General features: G+C 43.2%; 2 protein-coding genes across 4 annotated transcripts in view; both read right to left on the bottom strand.

Annotated features, from left to right (window-relative positions):
- The window catches only part of limk1a (LIM domain kinase 1a), a 54,474-nt gene extending 54,294 nt beyond the window's left edge, over nt 1–180 (bottom strand). The window contains exon 1 of the mRNA XM_019886030.1: nt 14–180. Coding sequence (XP_019741589.1) covers nt 14–71 — 58 coding nt within the window. The 5' untranslated portion in view covers nt 72–180. The remainder of the gene's footprint in view (nt 1–13) is intronic.
- A 1,110-nt stretch (nt 181–1,290) lies between these two features.
- The window catches only part of elna (elastin a), a 43,770-nt gene continuing 28,359 nt past the window's right edge, over nt 1,291–16,701 (bottom strand). The window contains exons 16-52 of one of the 3 annotated variants that reach the window (XM_019886026.1): nt 16,564–16,614; nt 16,346–16,465; nt 16,195–16,230; nt 16,018–16,077; nt 15,895–15,969; nt 15,616–15,774; nt 15,337–15,495; nt 14,704–14,757; nt 14,392–14,553; nt 14,113–14,250; nt 13,635–13,715; nt 13,346–13,471; nt 13,163–13,198; nt 12,848–12,970; nt 12,555–12,689; nt 12,289–12,429; nt 12,079–12,213; nt 11,870–12,001; nt 11,610–11,744; nt 10,014–10,133; nt 9,784–9,897; nt 9,551–9,673; nt 9,319–9,468; nt 9,069–9,134; nt 8,830–8,952; nt 8,708–8,743; nt 8,216–8,266; nt 7,373–7,399; nt 7,041–7,094; nt 6,691–6,738; nt 6,317–6,397; nt 6,159–6,215; nt 5,255–5,323; nt 4,656–4,709; nt 3,946–3,981; nt 3,197–3,271; nt 1,291–2,631 (exon numbers count right to left, since the gene is read on the bottom strand). In XM_019886026.1, the coding sequence (XP_019741585.1) occupies nt 2,579–2,631; nt 3,197–3,271; nt 3,946–3,981; nt 4,656–4,709; nt 5,255–5,323; nt 6,159–6,215; nt 6,317–6,397; nt 6,691–6,738; nt 7,041–7,094; nt 7,373–7,399; nt 8,216–8,266; nt 8,708–8,743; nt 8,830–8,952; nt 9,069–9,134; nt 9,319–9,468; nt 9,551–9,673; nt 9,784–9,897; nt 10,014–10,133; nt 11,610–11,744; nt 11,870–12,001; nt 12,079–12,213; nt 12,289–12,429; nt 12,555–12,689; nt 12,848–12,970; nt 13,163–13,198; nt 13,346–13,471; nt 13,635–13,715; nt 14,113–14,250; nt 14,392–14,553; nt 14,704–14,757; nt 15,337–15,495; nt 15,616–15,774; nt 15,895–15,969; nt 16,018–16,077; nt 16,195–16,230; nt 16,346–16,465; nt 16,564–16,614 (3,395 nt within the window). In that variant the 3' untranslated portion in view covers nt 1,291–2,578. Of the gene's footprint in view, nt 2,632–3,196; nt 3,272–3,945; nt 3,982–4,655; nt 4,710–5,254; nt 5,324–6,158; nt 6,216–6,316; nt 6,398–6,690; nt 6,739–7,040; nt 7,095–7,372; nt 7,400–8,215; nt 8,267–8,707; nt 8,744–8,829; nt 8,953–9,068; nt 9,135–9,318; nt 9,469–9,550; nt 9,674–9,783; nt 9,898–10,013; nt 10,134–11,609; nt 11,745–11,869; nt 12,002–12,078; nt 12,214–12,288; nt 12,430–12,554; nt 12,690–12,847; nt 12,971–13,162; nt 13,199–13,345; nt 13,472–13,634; nt 13,716–14,112; nt 14,251–14,391; nt 14,554–14,703; nt 14,758–15,336; nt 15,496–15,615; nt 15,775–15,894; nt 16,078–16,194; nt 16,231–16,345; nt 16,466–16,563; nt 16,615–16,701 lie in introns of all 3 variants that reach the window. The other 2 variants (XM_019886027.1, XM_019886028.1) reach the window with 2 other exon arrangements.

Raw genomic sequence — 16,701 nt, 5'->3', positions numbered from 1 at the left:
TTTATTTCCTTACCTTCCTCCTCTCCCATGCGTTCGTCCTTCCAGGTGCAGCAGAACAGCATCAACCGCATTCACTCTCCGACAGAGAGCCAGGAGACTGTTCGACGAATAACCGATGCCCAACCACCTCGGGCCGGCTGTGTGTTGGCAGCGGTGGGCTCGTTTTTTTTTCTTCCTGCTGCCCGCTTCGGGTCTGAGCCTCTGCGGGGCTTCATTCAAGAGGGCAGCAAACCAATGAGGTTGCTCGGCCGACCACAGGACGACGCCGATTGGTCGAACGTGATTGGGCCCTCCCCTTCCTTCTTACAGGGAGGCACTGGTGGGTGGAAAGTCGGGATCCGACTACTGGGAACATATTGTGGGTTTAATATTTAAACTTCGTACCAACTGGTCAATCGAAACAGTGGTTAAACATACGCATTCCTACAATTTATGAGGCAATGTTAAAATAGATTATGTCAAGATGTCTTCTTTTCACGATTGCACAACTGAAACGCCAGCACAACGCTCAAGAAAATGGAGGGGAAACTGATACGCTCCCACACATGCAATTAAAATCCTCACACTTCTGACTAAAATCCTAAAATCATCTCACACATCAAGCTGAAGTAGTCACCAGAAATGGACTGGCATGCTGGCACACATTATGATGAAATGTCCTCTAAAGTGTTCATCATATAACATACTGAAATCCTCTCTCCTCTCCTACATAACACAATAAATAGCTCTCATAAAATACTGAGATGCTCGACATTATACTGAATTGGTCTTACTGAAGGCTGTCTTGCTGAAATGTTTGTTTCTTCATACACTGTATGTACTGTATATGTATAAGGGATGATGGTGAGCTTTCAAACAGGATGCTATTATTGTATAGTTTGTATAACAGAGTATTTGTATGACTAACCAATAATTGTATTCATATATTATTTGTCAAGACTATATAGAGAACAAGTGGTCCCATTATTAATTTTTTTTTTACTTTCTCCTCCTTGTTTCTGAACATGAAAGCTATGCCAAAGGATGACATTTATGGCCTCTGGGTTTTAGTGCAATGCATGAAGTGCTTCCTCCATGACTGAAAATGCTTTCATGATATTTACTTGCACTTGCGTATGTAACGTGTGCATCATGACTCAGTGCTTCATTTTTTTCCATATGCCGCAAAAAGTAGTAGTTACCCAGATGAGGCAAAGGGACATCGTAATTTTTTTGACTCCCCAAAAAGTTGCCAACTAATGGTTCATGTATTTTATGCAACATCAGTAATTGAAACAGGACATGTTTTTGTAGTTTTTAAACACATTTTATTTTTGTTATTTGATGATGCTAATACAACGGCAGGATATATTAACTCATGTGAGTCTGTGCACGTGTGTGTGGAAACATTCTTTTTTTTTTAAAAAGTGCAAAACCACAATGTTCCTCCTTTTGGAAATAGTTTTAAATAAAGATGTAGTGTATCCCACGGCACATCTGCCCCAGTGAGGCTCAAAGTGCTCCGAGTGGATGAACCAATGCCAGCAACTTTCATATTAGTACAAAATACAGTACACAATTACAGAAAGAACAGCAACAGCACCCATGAACCTTTGATCATTTAAGCTTTTTCCTCTTTTTTTTTTTTTCCTCTAAAGCAGCTCAAGTAAATGAACAATGGGGCACGGATGCACCCATTAAACAAAAGTGTTATTCTGTACTACGATTCATGAATCAAGGCTTGGTCTGACTGCATGTTCACACAATTGTAATAATAGGATATGAGTTATAAGCTTGAATGCACATTATTACATAACTGTAAATAACTCCTGAAATGACACTTGAGGAAAAAGCATCACGCGCAAAAATGCAAACTTTCCAGAAATACACTGGAAGAATAAAAGTTTAAGGCAACTCCATTTTAGAGACTGATCTCAATAAAGCATTTGTCGAAATTAAAAATGCTCGGGCAAATAAAATCAGGAAAAAAAAGGGCAAATGAGAACAGATGGGCTGGCTGGAGTCCCATTTCCCACTACTTTATAACCAATGGGGCTAAAAATAGCAGTGAGGAAGGAGGGCCCGGAGACGATGTTGCGATTTGGCCACCAAAAGCCGCCTTCTCATGAGTTACAGAGGTGGTGTGCTGCAACATTTCAGCTTGATTGGTTCAAGATTGAAAAGGGTGCGCTGGAACATCCTGCACAGGTCACATTGGCAGGCAACCTTTTCAAGCAGTCTTACGCTCTGTCCCCAGATGTCCGAGCCACATGAACCACACACGGTTCTACAAGTCTGTATCGGTATGAGCACGGGCTGACGCACATTATACAGTATTTGAAGTAGACGGCTACATAAAGGGGAGGGGGGGGGGGGTCTAAGAGCGCACTGACGTTCACACATTTACGACTGAAGGCACTGTCCGCAATACATGTCACATGAGGAAAAAAAAAAGTACACAACTCTTGGTCGGTGGGTTTGCATAAGAGCAGACATTGAAGTCAAGTCATTAAAAACATTTGTGTTTTAAAATGTACATTCTAGTTCATGCAGTAGCACCATGTTTTTCTTCAGGCCACGTCACACCTCAGGAACGGATTTACTTCCTCCTGCCACAGTATTTGCCCTGACACGGTGCGGCTGCTGCTCCGCCTGTCGGAAACAATCAGCGCGCAATTAGCGACATGTTAGCATTACCGACACAACATCATTTTTGTCGCAGTATAGGATATGGAGTTATTCACCTTTTCAGATTTTAAACAAATAAACTTTTTTTTTCCATGATTAAGATGCGTTGGTGGAATAAGAATGATTCTGATTGATCCACCCATTGTAATCCATCTCAAGGGGCTGCCATTTTGACATTCTATTGCCCTCTGCTGGCCACTGAAATTGACATCAAAGTACCCTCGGACTCACATTGCGAACGTCACATGACCAAACTCAGAAAAACTGTCAACTGATTGATAAACGACCATTCAGACCCACATTCACACCTTTTGATAATTTGGAATCTTCAATTAACCTAAATTCATGTTTTTGGAATGTGTATTGATTATCCAGGGAAAACCCCACACAGGCAGGGAGAGAAAATACAACGGCCACGTTGAACTTCCGACGAACCGAGAGCCGGATGTGCTAACCACACGGTCGCCATGCCACATGTAATATCCACATGTATACTCAAGACGTTATTTGTGAAATGCAGGTCTGTTACCTCTGTAGGCTCCTCCTGCTCCTGCACCACCCAGAAAGCCTTGCAATGGATTCCCAATGTACTTGGCTGCTTTAGCTGCAAAAAGAAACATACTGGAATAAGGAACAATAAACCGTGGAAATGCAATTGATTTGACAGCACCACTAGGTTGCTTGGGAACAGTTTGGATCATGATTTTTTTTGTAAGCCAAGTTGATGATGGCAAGACTGACAGAAAAATCCCCATGCTAATGACTGGCTAAAGAACACCAGTCAAGATGAACAGTTGGCAGGTATTTTTATGAGAGCAATCAAAATACAGAATGATATTATAGGCCTTGGCACCACCAACCGACCAGTGAAGTTATGGTTGGTTGCGAATACCCCCAACGGTGTCAAACATCAATCCAGCAAACGAAGAAAGCAGACGTGCTCTCCCTCAACTAATCCCACCAGCAATAATCTCCAATGTTCAGGAAAATGCGGATTATCATAAATTCACACACTGGTTGTGTCAAGCCACCTGCGTGCGCATGCGCGCACACACACGCACACGCACACACACACACACACACACACACACACACACACACACACACACACACACGCACACGCACACGCACACGCACACGCACACGCACTGCATGGACTTCCTATTTCATTCAGATAATCTGGTATTTAACACAGACAGGAAATTGGAAAAATAACTGAGGTGCTGACAAGATATCGCTATAATATAATTATCATCATCATAAATGGCTGTCAGGTACCTTGTTGAGGAGTCAATGGTGCTGGCACGTATCCACCTGTGTACGGGCAGGGAGGAAAAAAATGGATGGTAAATTAGCCTCATGATAAAGGAGGTTAGGGTTTGATTTCTGCTTGTTCGGTAATGAGCAGGATTCAACAAATACGAATGGCCCTTTAGATAGGGAAGAAGAAAGAGCCCATTCACCATTTAAGGGTCTTTCTTCTTATACCGCATATACTTTGACATTTTGACGAGGATCCATGATGTGTTTCATCCAACACTAGCTAGTGATAATGTAGACTTTCCTTCCTATTTGGTGGTGCGAAACAGCATTACAAAAGGAGAGCATATTTTCCCGCTGCAGCTCCATGTGTCGGAACCGGCGGGTTGACCCCAATGCATGCAGACAGTAACAGTGAAAATTGGGAACATAAATGACACCGCACCATTATCTGGATATGCACCAAAATTGGCTGTTACTCAGCCCTAACGAATCAACGAGCTACCCAACAAACAAACACATGGCAGAGTAACTTCTGGCCTTGATCTTTTTGTGCTTGTGCTGCCCAGTGGATAATTTGTATCTCAGCACGTGCATATGATGGGATTGTAATCCCACCATGCTACATACAGTACAGTAAACGTGCACAGGTGACATACAGCTAGTTGACAACATCTGTGTCATATTGGGAGGAGGATCAACATTCCATAAATTGAGGTGGTCCTCACCTGACTGGGGCTGATATCCACCACCACCACCGCCGCCGCCAAGATTTCCGTAACCTGTTCATATTATAAAACAGTTCGAGTGAATAATCCCTTGTGGGGAGAGGATTGTTGAACATAAATAACATTTTTGTGATCCATTGATCGTCTCGTTACCTCAACTGAACTCACTCAAAAACCGCAGTCGAATTTGTTCTGGTCTATGTGTCTAAATTACGTCAGGAGTCTCCTGGGCCTGGTGATATCTTCAAAGAGTCACACTTTGATGTTGTGCAGCTTGCACGGTGCAACAGTCATCACAGACCCATGGGAAATGATGCCATGCTCTTTGTCAAAACTGTAAATTACTGGAATCATTGTGAGCTCATTTCAGTGAGCATCAACGGCCCTTTTTTTCTCTTTTTTTTGACGTTGCAAAAGGAGCAAGCCCACCAAGGGGAGATTTAAACCCTGAATCTCACAACTGTGAGCTGCCCCATTTAAAAATGAATAAAAACGTCAATAAGAGTATGAAATACAAAAGTGTCTTATGTAACACCTGTGCTTGCTGCCTTTCAATCAGAAACAAACTTTTGGGTATAAGACGCAAGTATAAAAGCTACCTGGTTTGGGGGCTTTCGCTCCTCCACCGGCACCACCCAGTCCGACTGCAGAAGGATACAGCAAACCACCTGCTCAAAAGGAAACTTGCTTCAGAAAAGAAAGCGTATCAAACGTCTGCAATGCCAATTACTGTACACTCCTCGTCCTAATGGCTTCACACCCATTAAAAAGACTTATCAGTTCCCTGTGCAGGAAATGCCAAAGTGATGGCTTCTTCCTGACCAACTGTCGTTTCAGTCACTGGGCAGAACGTTGTTTGTTTTTAGGTTTATTTGCACATGTTCATACATACGTACCCGGTCCATACCTACATTGAAATGGGCATTATTTTCTGTCAGGGTAAACGACATCCCAGGGCAAGTACTTAATATGTCTGAGTCTGTTGCATATGAACAATGAAGGCAGTTTTTCCTGTTCAGATTTTCAAATCAGTGCAATTCATTTGAGCCTATGTGTTTCTCAAGCACGCAACAATATAATCAGATTTGATGCTGAACTTCAGAACAACTCATGTTTTAGAACACAAATGTACACTGTAAAAAAAAAAATGGGTGAACTCAACATTTCAAGGCAACAAACTTTCATAACATTTTAAGTTGGGCAAATTTTGTTGTTTTGAAAATTGGTTTTCCCGCATTTCACAACAAAGATGTTTCCAGAACTAACTGTCCTTGTATTGTCCCCAACTTAAAGATAGAAGTGAAAATAACCTAGCAAATAGTTTGGGCACAAACGACTTGCTTGCTTTGTTGTGCTAACTAGAATTATGTCCATAAATGTCAAATTTTATATTTGAAAGTCTTCCCAACTTAAATGACGGTACAAGCTGTGTGTGTGTGTGTGTGTGTGTGTGTGTGTGTGTGTGTGTGTGTGTGTGTGTTTACAGTAAAAGTGATGTCTAACCTTGATAGCCTCCTGCTCCCAGTGGGATTCCTGCTCCAGTTCCTGCTCCCCCCACGACTATGAGAGGAAAAGGGAGACAAGTAAGCAGGAAATAGAGATACATCCTTCTACAATGCTGTAAAAATACAAAATAAGTTTTGCATTTATTTTATACACACCGGGAGGTTTCAAGGGCTTTGCACCAGGCAGCACTGCAGCCCCTGTTCCGGTTCCAATACCAGTTCCAACCCCATAAGGAGCTACAGAATAGAAAATAATAGAATAGGTATTCATGACGTACTGTGTTACAAAAATGGTTAGTTACGTCACACCAAACAGTCGACTGTAGATAAGAACTGCTGCAGCAAAACGATATAGCGAGATGCAAAGTGTCTATTTCGATGGCAGGAACCTGCTCTGAGCATACACACGTCCTATTGCACATGAATGTAAGGAGTGACGAGAAGGCAATGGAGTGTTATGGATGTCGGTCACTGTATCCTAAAACATGAATGAGATCCATTTTAAGTCAGGTACAAAATGGATAACTTGCCTCCGTAAGGGTAACCTACTCCGCCTGGACCAATATCTGTTCCAGTGCCTGTGGAGCAGAAGACCAGTAAGAAGTGTTCAAGTCACTTTAATCTGTAGATATTTTACAATTAGCATTTTACTGTAGTCTGTGTGTCTGATTTATTATTGTGTTCAAGTTTTTTTTTTCATGAAATGCAGTCATCAGAAATTAAGTGTACTGATTTTATTAAGATGCTCAACATTTCCGAGTTTAATATGTGCATCTTGTTTATATTTGTCAAACATGGTTATGATATATGTAAAAGAATACATTGATATGTAATGTATTTGTAGACATGATGTAAAAATCGATATATGGATCTTTTGTACCTTGTGGAATTGGTTTTGGTGCCTTGCTCGCTGTGCCAACACCATCACCAACACCTGCCAACAGTAGGATCAGATCAACTAAGTCAACTTAGACTCGGACGGAAGACAGAGCTGCTTTCTTTGGTCTATGTCTCTACCATGTGGCGAAATTATGTATTGCATCTCCTAAACATGCACGTACAGGGCCGTACGTCATGACTCGAAAAAGGACAGAACAGACTGGAATTGTGTTGTGTTTTGTTGTGGTGTATTTTATTGTGCTGCATTGCATTATGTTATATCCTATTGGGGAAAAAAGATAATAATAAAAACGAGAGCCTTTTCAGACTTACCGGTTGGACTTTGACCTTTTGTACCAGCTGAAATACAGACAAAAATTGAGTTAAACTCAAGCATTAAATATGACCACAATTAAGGTGCATTTACAGACAAAAAAAACCCCCAAAACAACAACCCAAAACATACAGTGTTACTAAAATAGACCAGCACAACAACAAAGTCAACCGGATGTTGGATGGATATTATGTTTCAGTTTGTAATTTTTGCGATCGTAGACCTTTTCCTTTCTGATCATCACTGATACCATCCATCCATCCATTTTCTGATTCGCTTTACAAGGGTTGCAGGGCATGCTGGAGCCTATCCCAGCTGTCTTCGGGCAGTAGGCGGGGGGACACCTGAACCGATTGCCAGCCAATCGCAGGGCACACGGAGAGGAACAACCATCCGTGCACACACTCACATCTAGGGACAATTTAGAGCATTCAATCAGCCTGCCATACATGTTTTTGGAATGTGGGAGGAAACCGGAGTACCCGGAGAAAACCCACATAGGCATGCAAACTCCACACAGGGAGGCCAGAGCTGGAATCAAACCCGGTACATCTGCACTGTGAGGTTGACGCGCTAACCACTGGATCACCTCCATCCCTGATACCCTCTGGTTAATTTCCCTGCACAGGTGTTCCAACAGTGTCAGCCACTTATTGCATGTCACTTCAGCATCTGAATGGGTGTGACTGTCAGTAATTATTGAGCTCGAGTAACTGCCTGGTCTACTACAACTCTGCAGGAACACCATCTTTCTAGCCCTTCCACTAGCACCCCTGCCCAAGCACAATGCAGATGATGAACAGATGAATCAGTCAAGATTGCAAGCATAAGGATGGTCTTACTGGGCAGTGGGAGCTCTGTGGCCTTGCCATTTGTGGCAATAGAGGTGGGGCCTGCCAAAAGAAAGGGAGCACAGGTGGTTTGACCAGAAAAGTTAGAAAGCTAATGCTGCAGGGAGGCTTTAACCTAAAGGTGGTAAATAGCTGTGAGAGCAAGCGATACAAGGTGGCTGTGCTTTGCATGTGTGAAAACATGATTTAAAGTAGATGACTGTGTTGAATGTACAGTATATAAATAAAATACTGTACTGTCGCAAAATTGTACGGCTGCTGTTGCCCTGCGGGTAGCTGTAGACACCAGCGAGACCAGCATGAAATCATAACAAAACCCAGCATATGCTGGTGAGCACCTATGCTGGTCTATTTTTATTATTTTTTAAAATTTTATATATATATTTTTAGCAGGGCTGATTGTAGAAACTTGTAAATTGGGACACTCATATGTCAAGCTATCGCTGTATACGTCTATGAGAAGGAAATGTAATTTCACAGTACCTGGAACAGGAGTTCCAGAAGGACCTGCATCCTTTGCTGTAGAAACAATAACAAAAAGATGAGTGAAAACATGTACAAAGAAGCTCATGTGAGATAATAAGTGTCTGTCCTCTGCGCCTTACGTGGCTTTCCAGCAATGGTATCGCCCGGGCCACCTGGTACAAGAGCAGAACCATCAGGGAGGCCGCTGACCCCAGTGTGTGGTGTCGCTCCCGGCAAGGCAAGACCTACTCCGGAAACGGCGCCTAGGAGAGGTCACAAAATAAAACGATAACCGCAATGTAAATTTTAATGTTGATTTTTCTTCTTGAATCAAATGTAGCATATTTTGCATCTTTAGCAGCACCAGAGTACTGATCACCTCCAACTGCTCCTGGTCCTATTCCTCCTCCTCCTCCCGCTGCTGCTCCAACTCCTGCTCCACCTCCTGTTGAAACCCCCAATGCAAATAATCCGACCGAATTATATCTCATTCAAGAAAATCAGTCTATTGGGACTAGGTAAGGGAGAGAAATGTCGCTAAATAACTTGAAATCTCTGTATAATGAGATACATCTTAGTGCATGATGTATCTAGATGTCTTCATGAAATTTGTGTTTTATCTCCTGTACCATATTTAGCAGCTTTTGCAGCAGCAGCAGCATTGTATTGTCCACCTCCAACTCCTCCTGGTACCAAACCAGGTACTCCTCCTACTCCTGTTCCCAACCCTCCTCCTGCCCCCCCCAGGCCTCCTGTTCCGAACCCTCCTCCGGCTCCCCCTGTAATTCACAATTAAAGGAAATGGATTTCAGATTGTCTATAAAGTGTAGATTTCTCTGAAGCCGTGTTTTATTCCCTTACCGTATTTGGCAGCTTTTGCAGCAGCAGAGTATTGACCACCTCCAACTCCTCCGGGAACAAAACCAGGTACTTGCCCACCTGTTCCTCCCAATCCACCTGTTCCTAACCCAGCGCCTGCCCCTCCTGCAAACCACAACAAATAGAACGGATTGGATTTTATCTTAAAACTAGATTAACATTTCCACGTCCATCTGATGATTTGTATCATGTAGTACATCATATATTGACTTTACCATATTTGGCAGCTTTAGCAGCAGCTGCGTACTGTCCACCTCCAACTCCTCCGGGAACAAAACCAGGTACTTGTCCACCTGTACCTCCCAGTCCTCCGGGTCCTATCCCTGCTCCTGCTCCAGTCAAAACGATTAAAATTGATTCATGCATAATGTTTAAACTTAAAAACCAGACTAACACTTCTACAGACATTTGAAGGTATGTATACGACTTCATTTATTTACTGTACCATATTTGGCAGCGTTTGCAGCAGGAGAATACTGTCCACCCCCAACTCCTGGTACGAAGCCAGGTACTTGTCCACCTGTTCCTCCCAGTCCTCCTGCACCCAAACCTGCACCCGCTCCTCCTTTAAAACACAACATTTATAACTGATTTAAGAATATTGTTCAAACTTTGGTGAACAATTCCATGCATTCCTGATAGCATAGGTATGTTCCTTATTTTGACTGTACCATATTTGATAATCTTTGCAGAAAGTGAGTACTGTCCATTTTTGACAAATTGTAAACACAAACAAGATTATAAACTGTACCATGAAAAAGGTATTTGCAACTTCTTATATTTTTGGGCATACTTACCACACATAAAATGAGAGGAAGAATTATTTGCATCATTGTGGAAGAAATATGTTGCCGTTCTTCACAGTATAGTTTTAACTCAATCATATTGGAGGGTTTTTGAACATTAATGCCTGTTCAAGTGGATTTAAGCACAGATGTTGATGAGGCCACGCTACAGTAAAACTTATTTTTTTCTTTCTGTTGTTTCTAGTTGTTGTCCTGCTGAATAACCCAAATGAGGTTGAGGGTGTGAACTGATGGCTCGACATATTATATGTTGGACAGCTGAATTTATTGTTCTGTTATTCACAGCAGGTGGTCCAGGTCCACAAGTCACAAAGCAGCCCCAGACTATCACAATGCTGGCATTATGTTCTTTCTATTAAGTGTTTTTTTTTTTTTTTTTTTTTAATGAGATTATTTTTATGCCAGATGAAACAAGTTACACAGCTTCGAAAATTTTTGTCTCATCAATCCACAGAACATTTGCTCCAATGTCTTGGACATCAAAGATTTTTCTTGGAAAATATGAGATGAGACTCGCCAATCAATTGCCTTTTGACCAGTTTCTCTGTTAAATTTGAGTCATGAACACTGACGTTAACTGGGGCTAACAAGGCCTAGAGTTCTTTGGATGTTGTTTTGGAGTCTCTTGTGGCCTCTTGATGAGTCATTTTTGCACTCTTGAATTAATTTTAGTTGGCCGGCCACTCCTGGAAAGGTTTCACTCTGTTCTCACAAATTTTCTCCATTTATGGACAATGGCTGTGACCGTGGTTCGCTGGAGATTTTCGAGCCTTGAAAATGACTTTGTAACCTTTTCCAGACTGATACTGATTGCAATTACTATGTTTCTCATTTTTTCTTGAATTAAATTTGAATGGTGGCATAATTCATTTCTTTTTGAGGTCTTGTAACATATTTTTTTAATTTAATTTTGTCTGACAGGTACTGACAGATGATTTCTAATCTGACAGTAAACACGCAAGGGGGTGGTCAGTGAAATTGAACTAAAAATTATGATTCATCACAGGTAAACCATGATTTAATTTTTCTAAAAATCACATAGCAAAAGTTTGGATTTTCCCATAAAATAGATAAATTCTACATTTAAAAACTTCATTTTATATTTATTTGGGATGTCTTAGTAAGATATAAAAAAATGCTTTGATGATCAAAAACTACAAGTGATGAAAAAATAAATAAATCTGAAAACAGATTTAAAAATACTTTTTCATGGCACTGTATGTGTTTGTAGAGACCGTATTTAGCAGCTTTTGCAGCAGCAGCAGCGTATGGTCCACCCCCAACTCCTCCTGGTACCAAACCAGGCACTCCTCCTAATGTTGCTCCGAGTCTCCCCAGGCCTCCTGCCCCCAACCCTGCTCCTGCTCCTCCTAATCAAAGCAAACATAGCATGTTGTTTCCTAAAATCTAAACTTAAAATGAGAAATAATAGCTACAGTACAATGAGAAACGGGAATTTAACTGTGTTTTGGATCTTTACAAATGTTCAGTTTACCATATTTGGCAGCTTTTGCAGCTGCAGCAGCAGAGTATTGTCCACCTCCAACTCCTCCTGGTGCCAATCCAGGTACTCCTCCTACTCCTGTTCCTCCTAGTCCTCCCGTTCCTAACCCTGCTCCTGCTCCAGCTGCAACTCATAATCATGGGAAATTAAATAAGTATAACACACATTCTTCTGAATGTGCAATGTTTTATTTGCTGTACCATATTTGGCAGCCTTTGCAGCAGCAGCAGCATATTGTCCGCCTCCAACTCCTCCTGGAACAAAGCCAGGCACTCTGCCTACCCCTGTTCCTGCTCCTCCAAGTTCTCCTGTTCCGAAACCTGCCCTTGCTCCTCCTGTAAACCAAGGTTCAGTTAACTGGTATGTCAATTGTACAAGCAGGTATGTATTAATTGCTTCATTTCTTGTACCATATTTAGCAGCTTTTGCAGCAGCAGCAGCAGCATATTGTCCACCTCCAACTCCTCCTGATACCAAACCAGGTAGTCCTCCTACTCCAGCTCCTCCCAGTCCTCCTGTTCCAAACCCTGTTCCTGCTCCCCCTGTAACTCCCAATTAAGAAAAAAAAACAGACATGATGTTTACACTTTGATTGAATTTTTGCTTTCACAAATCATTCTAGCAGGTTTATACAGAATATTGACTGATAAGTGCAACTTCTGAGAACTGCCCATACCATAGTTTGCTGCTTTTGCTGCTGGTGAATATGGACCAGTGCCTGGAAATCTCTGACCTCCTCCTGGTAGGGCAAATGGTGCCCCACCTGGCACACCACCTGGCACTCCTCCCAGGACACCACCTGGTACACCTCCTGTTGAGTATTTATTTATTTATTTTTTTGGGTAATAAACAAAGCCTGACTTATTTGAATTTATCTTACGATATCTCATGGTGTTTGCCCTGGACATCTACCACAACCACCAATAACACAACTAAAGTGAGAATTGTGACAATAGAACAGACCCATACCATATTTTGCTGCTTTGGCTGATGGTAAATATCCACCACCTGGTACACCACCAGGTACGCCACCAGGTACGCCACCAGGTATGCCACCAGGTACGCCACCAGGTACACCACCTGGTACACCACCTGTTAAGATGACGCAAGTAAAATGATTTTGATTGTCTGCAGGTTGACATGATTTAACACATGAAACATGGATACAACGACCCTGGAAACAGTGAACCTGTGCCAGAAATTGTGACGTGACAGCAAGGACTGACAGAGACCAACAACGTCCCACCATATTTAGCTGCTTTGCTGATGGTAAATATGCATTACCTGGAACGCCACCAGGTACGCCACCAGGAAGACGACCTGAAAAGGAGACCCCAAGAAATACGGTGTTAAATCTATGAAGACTGAAATGATTGCTTATGTGATGCATCGGGTACAGTCCACATGTGCGACCAACAAGAACAGCAACATAAACTTTAATTGGATCCATTACAGTATTGTCCATACCATATTTTGCTGCACTGGCTCCTGGTTGATATCCACCAAATCCCGGTACTCCACCAGGTACTCCGCCTGGTACTCCGCCTGGTACTCCGCCTGGTACACCTCCTGGTACTCCAGCTGGTACCCCCCCTAGAAATAAGACCAAAGAAAATTAGCGTGTATAATGTGTGTGTATTTTGTTGTTGTTTTTGTTTTTTTTAGACATGATACATTATGATATATTCTGTAGATACAGTCCAACTAGGAATACAACCAACACTGCAAATTGTGACCAGTAGAATGGCTCCCATACCATATTTAGCTGCTGGTTGATATCCACCAACCCCAGACACACCCCCGGATACGCCACCTGGAACACCCCCTGGTACTCCACCTATCATGAATAAACACATAATGATGGATACATCATGGTGTCTGCCCTGGCTGCAGTCCACCTGTGGCAAAATACCAAAACTACCAACATTGAGAATCATGACCAGCAATTTGATTGCTTGGATGAATGCATGGCCTGCTCTGCATATATTTCACCTGTATGACCTGTACACCACTAGCAATGAAAACTAAATACAATTGTGAGGAAATTAGATGTGTCCACACCAAATCAAACTGCAACCACCGGAGATGTTTGCATAACATATTTAGCTGCTTTGATGAAATAATATTGATATATAAAAGCATGGTGTGTTCGAGAAATAGTCCAGCAGTGCTATCATAATACCATCAGCAATGCCAAGTAGACAAAATTGTTATAAGCAGAGCGGTGTACAGACCGTATTTCGCTGCTTTGGCTGCTGGTTGATATCCACCAAATCCTGGTACACCACGAGGCACACCGATTGGTAGACCCCCTGGTACACCTCCTGGTATTCCACCTGGCACACCTCCTGGTACTCCACCTGGCACACCCCCTGGTATGCCACCCATCAAGGAGAAAAAACAAAAAGCAAAAAGTGCGTTGAAGTACATGACTTTTACGCAATACAGTGATGGCAGAAGCCCTGAATACAAGCCACATATGCCATCAATCTTCAGACCTGCGAGGAGCATACCATATTTAGCTGCTTTGGCTGATGGTACATATCCACCACCTCCTGGTATGCCACCTGGTACACTACCTGGTATGCCCCCTGGCACACCACCTGGTACGCCGCCCAGTGCGCCACCAGGTACACCACCAGGTACACCACCAGGTACACCACCAGGTACACCACCTGGAACACATGTCCAAGAGACCCAAGTAAGATGCTTTTGACTACAAAATTTCATGACTTTTCATATGATTCATTATGTTGTGCGTGCTGGATATAGTCCACCTGTGACACAAACGTCCAGAATTACAATCATCAGCATGGTCCCCATACCATATTTAGCTGCTTTTGCTGATGGGAGATATCCACCACCTCCTGGTACACCCCCTGGTACGCCCCCTGGTACGCCCCCTGGCAAACCCCCTGGTACGCCCCCTGGCACACCACCTGGTACACCACCTGTCAAGGAGCCCAACGTTTTGTTTATATATATATATATATATATATATATACACTTTGTTTATATATACACTCTGTCTCAGCTTTTTTGGAGTACGTTGCAAGTTAATGGGTTTGTAGATCATACTGATTGTATAAATGCATGGTCTGCTCTGGATATAGTCCATCTGTGCCATCGGCCCACCACCAAGCAATGCCAAATAGACAAAATTGTTAGAAGCAGAGCAATGTTCATACCATGTTTAGCTGCTTTGGCTGCCGGTTGATATCCACCAAATCCTGGTACACCACCTGGCACACCGCCTGGTACACCACCTGGCACACCCCCTGGTAGACCCCCTGGTACACCTCCTGGTACACCACCTGGTAAACCCCCTGGTACACCACCTGTCAAAGAGAATCAGGACAGAGGTTGTTCATTAAAAGAAGTCAAGATACATCATAGTGTCCATGAGTAGAGGCCACCTTTGCCACCAGCACTACCAAAACCGCCAGCTTTGTGCCTACCATATTTGGCTGCTTTGGCTGATGGTAAATATCCACCACCTGGTACACCTCCTGGTATACCCCCTGGTATACCTCCTGGTACACCACCCGGTACACCCCCTGGCACACCACCTGGTACACCTCCTGGTACACCACCTGGTACACCTCCTGGTACACCTCCTGTCACAGAGAATCAGGACAGAGGCTGTTCATTAAAAGAAGTCAAGATACATCATAATGTCCACGAGTAGAGGCCACTTTTGCCACCAGCAGTACCAAAACCGCCAGCTTTGCGCATACCATATTTAGCTGCTTTGGCTGATGGTAAATATCCACCACCTGGTACACCTCCTGGTATACCCCCTGGTATACCTCCTGGTACACCACCCGGTACACCCCCTGGCACACCACCTGGTACACCTCCTGGTACACCACCTGGTACACCTCCTGGTACACCTCCTGTCACAGACAATCAGGACAGAGGCTGTTCATTAAAAGAAGTCAAGATACATCATAATGTCCACGAGTAGAGGCCACTTTTGCCACCAGCAGTACCAAAACCGCCAGCTTTGCGCATACCATATTTAGCTGCTTTGGCTGATGGTAAATATCCACCACCTGGAAAACCTCCTGGTATACCTCCTGGTACACCACCTGGTACACCCCCTGGCACACCACCTGGTACGCCTCCTGGTATACCACCTGGTACACCACCAGGAACACCAGCTGGTATACCACCTGGCACTCCACCTGGCACACCACCTGACCAGATGGATATAGTTTTTTAGAAAAATATATAGATTAGCACCTTTTAGAGTGGCACTCTGTTGTTTGTTTAAATGCTTTCATAATAACAATAGAAGCTGGAATAATAGTTACCATATTTAGCAGCTTTGGACCCAGGTCCATAGCCCGCTGTGTAATAGGGACAAATTCAATGTGTACATTGATTTCATGGCATCTACATACACATCTGATGAGACCAATATCATTTCAAAATAATGTTGTGATTGCGTTCAAGACTCGCTACCTCCTGGACTCTGCCCTGGATATAGTCCACCTGTGCCACCGACACCCAAACCACCTGCACCGGGACCAAAACCACCAGCGCCACCAGCAACAGCACCAAAACCACCAGCTCCACCCAAACCTACAGAAAAGTAAAGACAAATATGAATATAGAACAGTAAATACTTTGGTGAAAGGTGGCTCACAACACTTTCTTGGGTGTTAAATGGTACAGATTACCATATTTGGCAGATTTAGCCTGCGCAGGTGAGATGCCACTGGTGCCCACTCCTGCACCCCCCCCAACCACACACACACACGCACACACACACACACACCCACACACACACACACACACAACAACCAACACACAACACA

Source organism: Hippocampus comes, unplaced genomic scaffold, assembly GCF_001891065.2.
Source record: "Hippocampus comes isolate QL1 unplaced genomic scaffold, H_comes_QL1_v1.1 scaffold29, whole genome shotgun sequence".
Classification (NCBI taxonomy): Eukaryota; Metazoa; Chordata; class Actinopteri; order Syngnathiformes; family Syngnathidae; genus Hippocampus; species Hippocampus comes.
This window is presented reverse-complemented; position numbering and strand designations above follow the sequence as displayed.